This window comes from Calypte anna, chromosome 26, assembly GCF_003957555.1.
Source record: "Calypte anna isolate BGI_N300 chromosome 26, bCalAnn1_v1.p, whole genome shotgun sequence".
Taxonomy (NCBI): Eukaryota; Metazoa; Chordata; class Aves; order Apodiformes; family Trochilidae; genus Calypte; species Calypte anna.
Window position 1 is genome coordinate 4316330 of NC_044271.1, and position 13422 is coordinate 4329751.

At 54.8% G+C, this 13422-nt stretch overlaps 1 protein-coding gene across 2 annotated transcripts in view; it reads left to right on the forward strand.

The window, feature by feature from the left end:
- The window catches only part of CACNA1S (calcium voltage-gated channel subunit alpha1 S), a 40164-nt gene that overhangs the window by 19988 nt on the left and 6754 nt on the right, over positions 1-13422 (forward strand). For both annotated transcript variants that reach the window (XM_008499525.2, XM_030465672.1), the window contains exons 21-35: positions 242-329; positions 601-708; positions 1474-1526; positions 1775-1921; positions 2187-2388; positions 2750-2908; positions 3346-3456; positions 3991-4074; positions 7764-7820; positions 9597-9725; positions 10335-10400; positions 10876-10967; positions 11369-11528; positions 12003-12130; positions 12559-12655. In XM_008499525.2, the coding sequence (XP_008497747.2) occupies positions 242-329; positions 601-708; positions 1474-1526; positions 1775-1921; positions 2187-2388; positions 2750-2908; positions 3346-3456; positions 3991-4074; positions 7764-7820; positions 9597-9725; positions 10335-10400; positions 10876-10967; positions 11369-11528; positions 12003-12130; positions 12559-12655 (1681 nt within the window). The remainder of the gene's footprint in view (positions 1-241; positions 330-600; positions 709-1473; positions 1527-1774; positions 1922-2186; positions 2389-2749; positions 2909-3345; positions 3457-3990; positions 4075-7763; positions 7821-9596; positions 9726-10334; positions 10401-10875; positions 10968-11368; positions 11529-12002; positions 12131-12558; positions 12656-13422) is intronic.

The following is a 13422-nucleotide window of genomic DNA, read 5'->3' on the forward strand; positions in this document are numbered from 1 at the left end:
ATGCTTAGGGGGACAGGGCATGGACAGCTGGGAGTCAGGGGGGCAAAATCCTGGAGCATCAAAGATGAGGAGCTGCTTTCTCCATGTTGTAGTGTGTCTTGGACTTGTGTTGGGTGATGCAGTGACAACTCTTGCCACCTCTTGCCCTTCCCCTTCGCCTCAGCCTGACCTCCATGGTGGGGCTCTGCCAGGTAGGCCTGGGCAGGGCAATCCCCCAGTTCAGCTCTGTCCTTCTCCTCAGGTCCAGTACCATCTCCGTGGTGAAGATCCTCCGGGTGCTGAGGGTGCTTAGACCTCTGCGAGCCATTAACAGGGCAAAAGGGCTGAAGGTAAAGACAGAGCCTGGGACTGGGGTTCCTTGACCCCATGGACGTCCTTACAGGACATTATGTGGAAGGTTTTATGCCCTACTGAGTTTGCTGGGCTGGGAACCCAATTCCCACTCCCCATCTGTGGAAGGAGTCTGCCAGATCTATCCCACTGCTCTTGGCAGACTCCCACTCCTCCGCGGGGCTCATCCCTGCAGTAAGAGAGTCTGGGACATACAGGAGGGGCTTGCTCCAGGCATACTCATGTGTGCACTGTCCTTGCCCTCTGCAGCACGTGGTCCAGTGTGTTTTTGTGGCCATCAAGACCATTGGTAACATTGTGGTGGTAACAACTCTGCTGCAGTTCATGTTTGCCTGCATCGGGGTCCAGCTCTTCAAGGTGAGTGGTGTCTCAGGGGGCAGGAAAGTTGTGTTGCTCAGACACATCCTGCACAACCCCTGGGGCTGGTGTCACCCAGTGGTGAGGTCAGCATGGACTGTGCTTTGTGCTCTGCAAGGAGATCTCCCCGCACCAGAGCTGTGAGCAGAGTCACCTGCAGTGGGAGGAAGCTGGGAAACACACAGGAGACTGTCAGGTCCAGACAGCACATGTAAAGGGATCAGCTGCCTCCCCCCACTTAGTGCCTCAGTTTCCCCTTTCTAAGGCAGCAAACTGCTTCTGACTTCCTCAGTGCTTTGGGTGCAAAGTGTATCTTTTTTTTTGCAGCACCACTCTTGCTTTCTGGGCCTTGGCTGCCCCATGGCAGAGCTGGCCCTGGCTGAGCTCAGCTTTGTTCTAATAATTGAATTGAAATTCCCACCCAATGTAGGGAGAGTTTTCAGGACACCCTGCAGGCTGAGCAGCCCTGTCGGAACACTTTGGCTTCTCATTCTGGGGCTATGCTTTCTTCCCTGTTTTCCAAATAGTTGCCTCAGGTAGGCTGAGTTAGAGAGGTCTCAGCTCCAGGCCCCAGAAGATTTGTTCCCATCACTGGCTGATGTTTGCAGGGAACACCCAGGGAACTGGGCTGCATTGGCATGGAGAGTGGGGAAGGCAGTGGTGGTGTGGGGCAGGGGCCAGAGTCAGCAGGGAGGCTGTGGGAAAGTCAGAAATCCCCAGGGCTTCAGGAGTCCCAGCAAAACCAGAACCTCTCCTTAAATGCAGGGCAAGTTCTACAGATGTACAGACCCATCCAAGATGACAGAGAAGGAGTGCAGGTAAGAGCTGCTGCAGCTCAGCCCCGGCAAAGCAGTGCCCAGGAAGGTGAGGGGTGGATGTATCAGGGGCTGCTTGTGGGATTCTCTTATCCAAAAAGGTGGAGCTGAAATCTCATGCTGTTCTCCCTCACCATGGGGTAAATCAGGAACCAGCATAGAGCTGCCCTCCCCTCCCACACCCACAAAGGGCACTGCAGCAGCGGGGCTGGCAGGGCTGCACACTGAGCACTGCATCTCTTCTGCTGCAGGGGTTATTTTATCAACTACGTGGATGGGGACCCCACGCAGATTGAGCTCCAGGAACGGAACTGGGTACACAGCAGCTTCCACTTTGACAACGTCTTCTCAGCCATGATGTCACTTTTCACTGTCTCCACCTTTGAGGGATGGCCAGAGTGAGTCTGGCTGGGTGGGGGGAACCTGACAAGGGACAGGTCTGGGCTCTGGGCTGCTCACTGCCCTTTCCTGTGCTAAGGAGAGAGGAGCTGCCCAGGGCTGGCCAGCCCAGCAGTGCCTGTGGAGCTGACATGGTCACACCAGCAGCCCTGTCCCAATTTTGTTGGATTTGAGATGTCCCCAGAGTTCTCTGTAACCTTCAAGAGGAAAAATGCTCTTTCCCAACTCATTAAGGTCTGTGTTCCCTCACTTCCCTTCCTGTAGGCTGCTGTACATGGCCATTGACACTAATGCTGAGGACTCAGGACCTATCTACAACTACCGGGTGGAGATTGCAATGTTCTTCATCATCTACATCATCCTCATTGCCTTCTTCATGATGAACATCTTCGTGGGCTTTGTCATTGTCACCTTCCAGGAGCAGGGGGAAAACGAGTATAAGAACTGTGAGCTGGACAAGAACCAGGTAATGGGACTGGGACATGGCAAGATGGACCCTAGAAAAGTGCCATGAAAACCAGGCAGGCACAGACTGGAGGGCTGGGTTCAAGGGCAGCATGGCAATCTTCCCAGGCAAGTGGTGGCTTTGAAAATTTGTCCCATGTGGGGCCAAGTTTCAGTTGGGATGTATTTGCAGAAATCAGAGCAGATCCTTCAGTGATTGCTGTCCCTGGCTCATGGCACTGGGCTGAGAGAGAGAAGCTGGGGGGGATCCCTCCTGTGTCTGTGGGGATGTGCTGGGGTGTTGGTGCTGACTCTGTGTGTGTCCCCCTGGCACTGTCTGTCCCCACTGTGTCTGTGGGGTCTCACCTGCCCTCCCTCCCCAGCGCCAGTGTGTGCAGTATGCCCTGAAGGCTCGGCCCCTGCAGCGCTACATCCCCAAGAACCCCTACCAGTACCAGATCTGGTACGTGGTCACCTCCTCCTACTTTGAGTACCTCATGTTCTTTCTGATCCTGCTGAACACCATCTGCCTGGGCATGCAGGTAAGGGGCACAGGGCTTTGCTCACACTTACACAGTGCCCAGCACAGGTGGTTGGAGGGGATTAACCCAGCCCTGCCACCTCTCAGGGAGCTTCTAGGGAGGAGGAGGGCTTTCCTACACATCCATGGCTTTCCTGCACATCCAGGGCTTTCCTACACATCAAGGACTTTCCTACACATCAAGGGCTTTCCTACACATGCTCATGGTGTGTGCTCAGCTCCCCTGGGGATAGGGGCAAAGTGAGAGTGGTTGGATGTGGGGAGCTCAGAGAAGGGGCTGTGGGGAGGAGAATTATTTGTTGGTGTTTTTTTTTTTTTTTGCTGACTGTTGCTGAGCCGTGGGTCCATGGAAAGGGGTCTGCATCCAGCATACACCTCTGAGTTCAAGAGAGAGGCTGGACCTGCCATGGGCTGTCATGCCTCATTCTGTCTTCTCAGCATTACAACCAGTCTGCAGAAATGAACCACATCTCAGACATCCTCAATGTGGCTTTCACCATCCTCTTCACCCTGGAGATGATCCTCAAGCTCATGGCCTTTAAAGCAAAGGTGAGAGGAGGACATGGTCCAGAGAGCAGGAGAGGGCCTCAGGCTAGGCTGAGGGGGTCTGTTTACCCTGCACTTGGCATCCTTCCAGTACAAGTACCTCCAGACCTTCAATTCCAGAAAACTTCTCCTTGTAAGAATCTTGAGGACCCCTGTGTGCAGGACCTGTGAGTTTCTAGAAGTCAGGACTGCCCTTGGTAGCCAAATCCAACCCAGTCCAGGGGTTACTGTTACTATCTCTGGGGTCACCTGTGATCATGTGGTGAATCACCTGGGACCTGGAACCCAGGCTCATACTGTTAATTACCTCAGTCCCTCCTCCCCATTTCACAGTGTTGCAAGACAGGACCAAACAATTGACCAGAGGGTACCAGCTCTGACCACAACCCCTTTTTCTGGCTCTCCCTGAGGTTCTGGACCTCACTGGTGATCCCTCTTGTGATCCCTCTGGCACTCCTTCCTCTGCTCTTCAGATTCTGTCTCCTCCTTGACTTGACCATTGGATGTTGACTTCTCTTCTCTGGCTCTTCCCTCCAGGGCTACTTTGGGGACCCCTGGAACGTCTTTGACTTCCTCATAGTGATTGGCAGCATCATTGATGTCATCCTCAGTGAGATTGATGTAAGTGTCAGCCTGCTGGGCTGTACCTGCAGAGCACCCACCCAGGCCATGCTGCAGCACCCATCCTGGGGCTGCCAGTGTGGGGTCCAACTTCACGGGGTTGGTGTCCTCTCCTTTCTCCCTGGTCTGCTTGGGCCTGAGGAAGGACAAGCAAGGATCAGCCGTGTGGAGATCACAGCCATGGCCCTGTGGAGCTCAAAGCACTGTTTAAACAATAAGGACCATTCCCAGAGAGCCAATATGTCACTCTGCCCCCTCATTTTCCTGGAACCTGAAGGCACTGGTATGTCATGGAGAACAGTCTGTTCCTTCAGGACTGAACTCTGAGCCAGCCCCTGCCCTTCTTGCCCTGCTTGTCTTCCCCAGACACATTCCTGATCAGCAGTCACCCCCATGTCCAGCCTCAGATCAGTGAAGGTGGGAAGAAAAATGGTTCCCACAGCTCAGTGTACCACAGGACACATGCCAGGGAAGGGACAAACACATCAAATTTCAAGGCCTTTGCTTTGCCAGTGTCCATTGGCACAATCCCCACATACAATGACTGTGTCTGTGGCCATGTGTGTACTTTACAGATTTCAGGAGCTCTGTTCTGAGTGAACTGCATGGCTGGATGGCTGCAGGCAGGGGCTATATAGTCAATTCTCTGCTGGGAACGTTTCCAAAGCAGTGCTAGAAAGCCAGCATGCTGCTGCCTTTCCTGGCACTGGGACACCCAATGTCCCATTGTCTAGCACTCTGTGTGACAGGCACTGTGCTGTGCTCTGTGTGTCACACAAATGCCCCCATGCACAAGGAATTAGTGTGCTGCATTTATCAGATCTGGTGCTAACTGCAGAAACAGCTGTAGGATGCGGTAGATTAACTTCCTCTGGAGCTTTCTCATGCTGTCTCCTCTCAGGAGCAGGGCTTGCCAGCTCTGTGCACTGCAGGGCTGTGTCTGGCAGAGCTGCTGCCACTGCAGACCCTGTACAGGGTCCCTTCAGTCACTCTCTGTGCTGTGGAGGAGAGGGTGTGCAGCATCCAGAGGTGGTGGGTACCTTCTCTGGAAGGTGGTCCAGGCCTCAGAGGGCTGGGATGAGCAAACCCACCACCTCCCTCCTCTGTGACAGCAATGTGCTCCTCTCTGCATGTTGATACTGCTGTCCTTTGAGTTTCTGGTTTTCTCAGCCACATGACATCCCAGATTTCATGCCAGTGCCAGCAGTTTGCATCTGTCACCAGGTCCTCCAGGACCCTGTTCTTCATCCCCCAGCTCTCTGCACCCTGAAACCCAGTTTCCCATTACTTGTGGGGTATAATTTCCTAATGTGCTCTCTTCTTCCCAAGCCTGTTGTCACACAGAAATGAAGCTCAAAAGGTCTTCAGGGCTCTGCACTGGACAGAAATTTCCAGTCCCTGCAGAGCAAGGGAATGGCTCAGTTGGCAGAGATGCTGAGGAGCTGCTGTGCTTGGCCATGGGTCTGTGAGATGCCCAGAGACACAAGTGACAGTCACTGTGCTGTGGTCTATGTCACACCACTAGCAGTGGCAGGGCTTCTCAGAAGGCCAGGCAAGATTTCAAGGCTGGTCTTACATGGGGTGAGATTCTCTGCTCCTCTGCCCCAGTCTGGGTGCTGGGGCATCAGGAGTGCTGGGCTATCCCCAGTCCTCCAAGCTCTGGCAGGTCTCATGCCTTGGTCTGTGTCCCTCCTGGGAACCAAGCCCCTCACAGCTGCCCCACTCTTCCTCTATCTGCTTTCTTCTCTATCCAGTCCACATCTCTCTCAGCACTGCCAAACTCTTTCCCAGCCCTCTGGTGATTTTCAGGGCTGTTTGGAGGCAGACAACCTTACTTCCCTTCCTGGTAAGTCTCAGTGCAAGGTGGCTCTGTGACCTCTGGCTGCCCAGGGCTGCTTGCAAGGACTGCACCCATCACAGAGCACCCTGTGAGCGCAAGCAGAGCTCCTGGAGGAGGTGACCTCCACAAAACAAGCCTGAACCACTGGGGAGTAGAACCTTGCAGCCACCAAGCTGCTGCATGGTGACACCCAGGCATACAACTCTGGTTTGCAAAGTCTGTCCTTCCCTCCTCTTTCTTTCCATTCTGCCTCTTTTCCCCTCCCTCGTGTCTCTGTGTGTGTCTGTCAGGATGAGGCAGTGATGAAGGTTGTGCTGTCTGTCAGGAGCCCTTGTTTAGTCACCACATCCATATCCTCATGGCTGTTCAGTCACTGGGTTTACCCAGATCCCAGGGGGTGCTGAGGCACCTTGGGCAAGAGTGGAGTAGGGATGGGGCCCCTCTGGCAGTGCCAGCTTTGGGGTGTAGGAGGCAGCAGCTCAGATTCAGCTTATGTTGAGCTTCTGCTAAAACACCCTTCCCCTTGGCAGGTTGGTGTTCAGCCATCTCCAGGGAGGCTCCATCATGTGTAATGGTTACTTGAGACCAAAAGCCATCACTCCATACATTGTTGTTCCATTCACAAGGGAAGGGAGGGGGGGCCCTGTCCTTCTTGCCCTAGTTTTATATAGGGAGCAGGACATGATATGGTATGGAGTATACCTTTGGGCTGTTGGAATCAGCTGTCCTGGCTCTGCTCCCTCCCAGCTCTCTCTGCACACACAGGCAAACCTTGGGAAACTGAAAAGTCCTTGATTTATTAGTAACAACTAAAAACATCAGTGTATTATCGACATAGTACTGGTAGAAGTTAAATTCAGGTTAAACATCAGGAAGAAATTCTTTAGTGTCAGGGTGGTGAGACCCTGGGACAGGTCGCCCAGAAAAGTTGTGTTTGTCCTCTCCCTAGAAGCATTCAAGGCCAGGTTGGATGGGGCTGTGGGAGGTGTCCCTGCCCATAGCAGGGGGTTGGAACTGGGTGATCTTTAAGGTCCCTTTCAACCCAAACTATTCTATGGTTCTGTGATTCTATAACCCTACTGTGTCACCCTTGCCACTGCCTGCTCTGGAAGCTCAGCCCCTTCACCATGCCTGACACTCCCAGCATACCCAGAAAGTCTCCTGTAATTCCTGCTGGGCTACCAGGGAAGGATCCTGGGCTCTCTGCAGGGAGGGAGGTGCCTCTGAGTAGCCTTGGGAAGTTTCAAGGGTTTTAGTGCCTGGTATGTGCCCATGGGCATGTGGACCAGTGGTTCCAGTCCCTGGGTTAGTGTGGGGACAGTGGTTTGCCTCCCACTGGCAGATGGGACCATCAGTCTGAGTGCTCACTCCCAGCCAGCCTGCACTCCTTTTCTCTTGGAGTTCCAGCAGTGCCCCTGAGAGCAGCCTGGCTTGCTGGGGAGAGGCTGTGGATTCGTGAGCTTGCCTCCTGGTGCCCCTTGCCACAGCCCTGGCCTGACATAGGGTTGTCTATGGGAGGGAGAAAAATTATACAGTCCTAAGCTTTGGCCAGGTTTTCTGGCCTTGACACCCCTGCCCCACATGTGGGTGTCACAGCAGGTGAGATGTATTGGGGCACAGAGGTGGGGATGTCCCTCCTGACCAGGTCACCTTGTTCTTGAGCTTGAGTGCCGGTGGGTATCTGCTTGTTCCTCCCCTCTGCTCCTCTCTCAGCCACCTCCTCTTGTCTCCAGTTTCCATCTTACTCTTTCTTCTGTGTCTGCTGCAACCACCCACCCATCCTTGCCTCCCATCCCTCCCTCCAATTCCTTCCTCACTTCTCCCTCTGACTCTCTTGTTCTCTTGACAGACTGTTCTTGCATCCAGAGGTGGATTGTACTGCCTGGGCGGAGGCTGTGATGGGATTGTAAATATCAGCTGCATGTGCTTGCAGTGCCCCCCTCTCCCCTTTGCCCACAGCCCCTCCAGCCTGACCCTGGCTCTGCATGTGCCCTGCATGCCACCAAAACACACCAGACAGAGCTGCTCCCTTTGGGGGGCTCAGAGCTGAGACACCTCACACACAGACACCCCCCTCTGTGTTTTGGGCTCTTCCCCAGCTCCTCTGGGTCTGTCTGCTGGTCCAGTCCCCTCTGTCACCATCCCAGTCCCAGCACTGGGGTATTGGACTGGACTGGAGCAGGGAACAGAGGGATCCTGGCTGTTGTGGACAGGAGGGTTGGATTTGGTTCCACTGAGCTTCACCCCGTCTGTGTAAGGCCCTGAAGGGGTTTGGCTGTGGGAATGCAGCCTCTGAGTGGTCAGGGGGGAGCAGGGAGCTCCCTGGGGATCTGAGTCTGCCAAGCTCTGTGCTGGTGGCTGGAACCACCCTGGGGGTGCTTTGGGGTGATGTCCCCTGGGCTGGCCCAGAGCAGCTGCTGTCAGAGGGGCTGAGTGTAGGGTCCCAGCTGCTGGAGCCTTTTCCCAGTGGTCCCAGGACCCTAAGTCCTCACTGGACACTGCCCCAGTCCCAGCGGTGAGGACATGGGGCACTGGAACTGAGGAGTTCCTGACTGTAATGTCAGGATGGTCATGTGCTAGACTAGGAGAGTGAAAGGCAACAGAAAGCAGGATGGGGAGAGGAGGTGATGTTTTTCCAGTGCATCCCTGAGAACTCAAAAAGGCCAAACTGGGCAAGCTGGAGCTGCTGGGTTTTGTTGCCCTGAAGTAGCTGGGAGCAGGTGGGCTGGATGGGGGGAGCAAGGGGCATCCAGTGGGATCAGTAAAGCTCTGGGAGGCCAAGGAGACAGTGGGAAAGCATTCCTAGAAGTGACAGAGTTGGCAGGGACAGTGCTTGGCAGAGGCCAGGTGGGTCTGCTCATGGTTCCTGGTGGCAGAGGCTGGGGCTGTGCCATGTTGGAACCCCCAAGGGAGCAAGTGACTGAGCCCCCAGCATTGCCAATGTCTCACCTGCCAGTGTCCCAGGTGCTCCCAGACAAAGCCTCTTGAGCCCAGGAGCTGTGCCCACTGTCTCCTCTCCTTCCTGTTCTGCCCTGAACCTAAGAGTCCCCAGCACTGGACATTGCCATTCACCCCTCCAAGGGAGCCATGCAGCTACCTCAGGAGAAGGCATCACTCTGGGCAGTGACATTGGCAGTGGTGACATTGGCAGTGGTGACATTGTCACTCCCTCAGAGCCACCCTGCTTTCAGTGCCTCCCTTGGTCCGTTTACTAAACCCCACTTTCAATGCTTAAACAGCCATCATTAACCTTTGATGTGCCTGGTCCCTGGCCTGTAGCTCACCTTACAATAGGTGGGACTGTCCTGGATGAGACCTGCTGGGTGAGAGCCAGGAAGGACCTGAAGCTGTCCTTGGGTGCCTGGGTTCCATCATGCCTTTCTCCCTGCAGTGTCCCGTCCCCCAAGTTAATGGGGTTGCTGGACCTCATAACCAGGTGTCCTGAGCAGTCTTAGAGGCAGAGCTGTGAGGCAGTGGGGATGGAGAGATTTATTCCTTGGGAAGGCTGGAGCAAAGTGCCAGCATTGCACTGATCCTCTGGGCAGATGAGGGCTGTGGGGACCATGAGTGGGGGGGAGGGGAGGGAGGAATTTCAGTGCCCTTCATCCCCCAGGACACCTCCCTTTGTCTTCCTGGAGGCATCAGCACCCACTGTCCATCAGGTGTTGTGCTCTGCCTGCAGGACTCTGATGACAACTCCCGTGTCTCCATCACCTTCTTCCGCCTATTCCGGGTCATGAGGTTGGTGAAGCTGCTGAGCAGGGGAGAAGGGGTCAGGACCCTCCTGTGGACCTTCATCAAGTCCTTCCAGGTGTGTGAGGAAGAGTTCTCCTCTCCCAGACAAGCGTATGCCCTGGGCTGGCAGCTCTGATTCCCAGGCTGGCTGGGCAAGCCCTCAGCAGGCAGAGAATGAAAGCTCCAGGGTGCTGGGCTCAGACTGGATGTGGGACCTGTGCTGTGCAGGGGAACATTGGCTGATATATGGGTGTAGTATGGGATATATGGGTGAGAAGTTGTGGGGGTCTCCCTGGCTGACACTGCTGAGTGTCAGAACTTGGCTGGGCCAGCAGTCAGGACCCCACCAGCCCAGGGGGTCTGCACCAAGTGGCTGCTGCCCCATAGCTGCACAGAGCCCCTGAGCCTGGCAGCCCCCTCAACCCTGAACATCCCTGGGGTGTGCTCAGCCTTCCTCCCAGCTCCAGAGACTCGGATCCTCCCTTGGGAGTTGGCAAAAGCCTCCCCTGCATGAGAACTGGAAGCATGGGACTACTGAGAGGGTGGTTAGAGGAACAGGCTGGAAGGAAGCTGTTCCCTTCCCCCGTGGCAGCCTGGATTCTGGTTCCAGAGCCACCATCCTGTCCCTGGGCTGACTTGATGTTGGGTTGGTGTCTCACAAAAGCTGTGGTCCTTTTTGTCACAGGCCCTGCCCTACGTAGCTCTCCTGATTGTGATGCTCTTTTTCATCTATGCTGTGATTGGGATGCAGGTGAGAGGCACAAGGCTGGGATTTGGTCTTGAGCAGATGTCCTGAGTGTGACAGCATCTGGGGAGAGGGGACACAGAGGGAGTGGGTGCTCTGCCATGCACATGACGGGACCATTTTACCCTCATCTTCAAGGGTGCTTACAGCCCCAGCAGCATCTTCCCATCCCTGGGCTGCATCCAGGGGCTGAGGCACTCAGCAAATTGTACAACACAACAGCACTGCTTGTGCCTGGTGCATAAGACCTTGGCTCCTTGGCACACGTGCAGTGCAGCATAGACAGGAGCATTTTCAGAATAGGCAGCAGTGTTCCAAGGAGGCTGTGAGCCCCAGAGCACCCTTACCCCAGTCTCAGACTCTATTGGGGACACCCAAAGCTGAGTGAACAAGAGGAAGAAGAGCTCAGGGTTAGGGGAGCTCCTGGGTGGTGATTGGTGCCTGAGAAAGGGTGCTGGGCACCTGGCAATTTGATTTGCAGATGTTTGGGAAGATTGCCATGGTGGATGGGACCCAGATAAACCGAAACAACAACTTCCAAACCTTTCCACAAGCTGTGCTCCTGCTCTTCAGGTCAGTCTGGTCTTGTCGTGCAAGCAGCTCCAGAAGGAAGCTGAGCTGAGAGTCAGCATGGGAGCCCAGCACTTGGAGTGAGGGAAATCACCATTTCTGCAGTTGATTTCTCCTTTGAACTGCAGAAAAATGCCTTGCAGCAGTGGCAGTATTTTGGGAGTGGCTGCCAGTTTGCTTGATATGGCTGAGCTTCAGCAGAGGGACACTTTTTTTTTCCTTTCCAGACTGCATTTTAATTTGTGAATTGCGAGGAAGCTCAAGGAGAAGCAAGAACTCAGCTCAAGGCTTCTCTTTGGACTGCTCCTTTCCCAGTGCTTCCCTGTTCCCCACATGCCCAGCTCATGCCCAGGGCAGGCAGGGACCAGCAGTCATCCCTCCATCCCTCCATCCCTTCTCCCCAGGTGTGCAACTGGTGAGGCTTGGCAGGAGATCATGCTGGGCTGCAGCTATGGCAAACTGTGTGACCCTGAGTCAGACTATGCTGAGGGAGAGGAGTTCACCTGTGGCACGGGCTTTGCCTACTTCTACTTCATCAGCTTCTACATGCTCTGTGCTTTCCTGGTATGTCACTCCCCCACTTTAGCCCCCCCTGTGCTGGCCCTAGGCAGGTCCTGCTGCTGAGGTAGCCTCGGGGCTGGACCCCACAGCCCCTTCTTCCTAAGGGCATCATCCTCCAGCCCATCATCCCAGCCATGCTGTAACCCCCCCACCACGCTCCTGAGGGGGCCAGTGTCCCCCTTAGTTCCTTACCATAGCTCCCACGTGATGCTGTCCAGATATCTGGGTTGGCTCTGGCAAGGCTAGAGAGAAAAAAGCCCTGGAGCTGCTGCAGTCTTTCAAATGATCTCCTTGGATGGGAGCCCCATCCCTGCCTGGGGTGTCCCACAGCATCCCCTGGCTCCAGGGAAACCCCCCCCACACCCCTTCTCCTCTTGGAGGACTTTTCCTGGGGTCCTGCTGGGTGCTGCCAGCTCTGAGGGCTCTCTGGGTGCTTGGCCCTGCCCTGCACCCTTCACCCCCCTCCTCTACCCCCAGATTATTAACCTCTTTGTGGCTGTCATCATGGATAACTTTGATTACCTCACACGGGACTGGTCCATACTGGGGCCTCACCACCTGGATGAGTTCAAACGGATCTGGGCTGAGTACGACCCCGAGGCCAAGTGAGTGACAGGGGCTCAGTGGCACAGTGACAATGGTCCCAGGGTGGCCAGGGGTGGGCAATGTGAACTCTCCTACTGCCTAAGAGTATGACAGAGTATGGCTAAGAGCACACTGTGAGATCCCAGGATCTCAGAGGGGGATGTGGACTTGCCAGCACATTCCAGGGCTGACACAAACCTTGAGGATGTTTGGACACATGGGACCTTCAAGACACTTCTTCATCCAGCCCTTGTGATGCTGCCATCTCTTTCCATGCTGCAGCCCCTTTATTTGCTGCCCAGGGCCACTGGGAGCAGCTGCTTTCCCTAAGAGGAGCATAGGGAAGTGCAGGGATTTTCCCACCACAGGCCACAAGGATGACACAAACACAAGCTGCCCAAACTACCATCCTGTGTCTGTCACCACACATCTGATATTGTCTCTGCAGGGGCAGAATCAAACACTTGGATGTAGTGACTCTGCTGAGACGTATCCAGCCCCCTCTGGGCTTTGGGAAGTTCTGCCCACACCGTGTGGCTTGCAAGGTAAGAGCCAGGGGGGTGACAGGCTGTCTGCATCCTCCCCAGGGCAGCTGAGGGTGACAAACCAGGGCTATGTTCTGACCTCTCATGTTTAATGGACCTGAATATTCTGGGGACATAGAAAGATGCTCTTTACCTCCATGTATCAAATGTGTTTCATGGCCTTAAGTTGCCCAGGGGAGGTTTAAGTTGGAGCTGGGGAACAATTTCTCCCTGGAAAGAGTTGTCAGGGCCTGGCCCAGGCTGCCCAGGGCTGGGCTGGAGTCCCCATCATCCCTGATGCTGAGGGAGGTTATTGGTGGCCTGGGAGGTGTTGGGTTAACCCTTGGATTGATCATCATGGAATGGTTTGGATTGGAAGGGACCTTAAAGATCATGAAGATCCAACCCCCCTGCATGTGCAGAGACATCTCCTACCAGACCAGGTTGCACAAGGCCCCTTCCAGCCTGGCCTTAAACACCTCCAGGGAGGGGGCATCAACCTAGGCAACCTATTCCAGTGTCTTACTACCCTCAAGGTGAAGAATTTCTTCCCCATACCTAACCTAAATCTCCCCTCTTTCAGTTTAAACCATTACCCCTTGTCCTGTCACTACCCTCTCTGGTGAAAAGTCCCTCCCCAGCTTTCCTGTAGTCTCTCTCCAGGCACTGGAAGGTGCTCTAAGGTCTCCCTGGAGCCTTCACCAGGCTGAACAGCCCCAACTCTATGTGTTCTCTGGACCCTCTCCAAAAGGTCTAAATCTCTACTGTGCTAGGGGCTCCATAGCTGT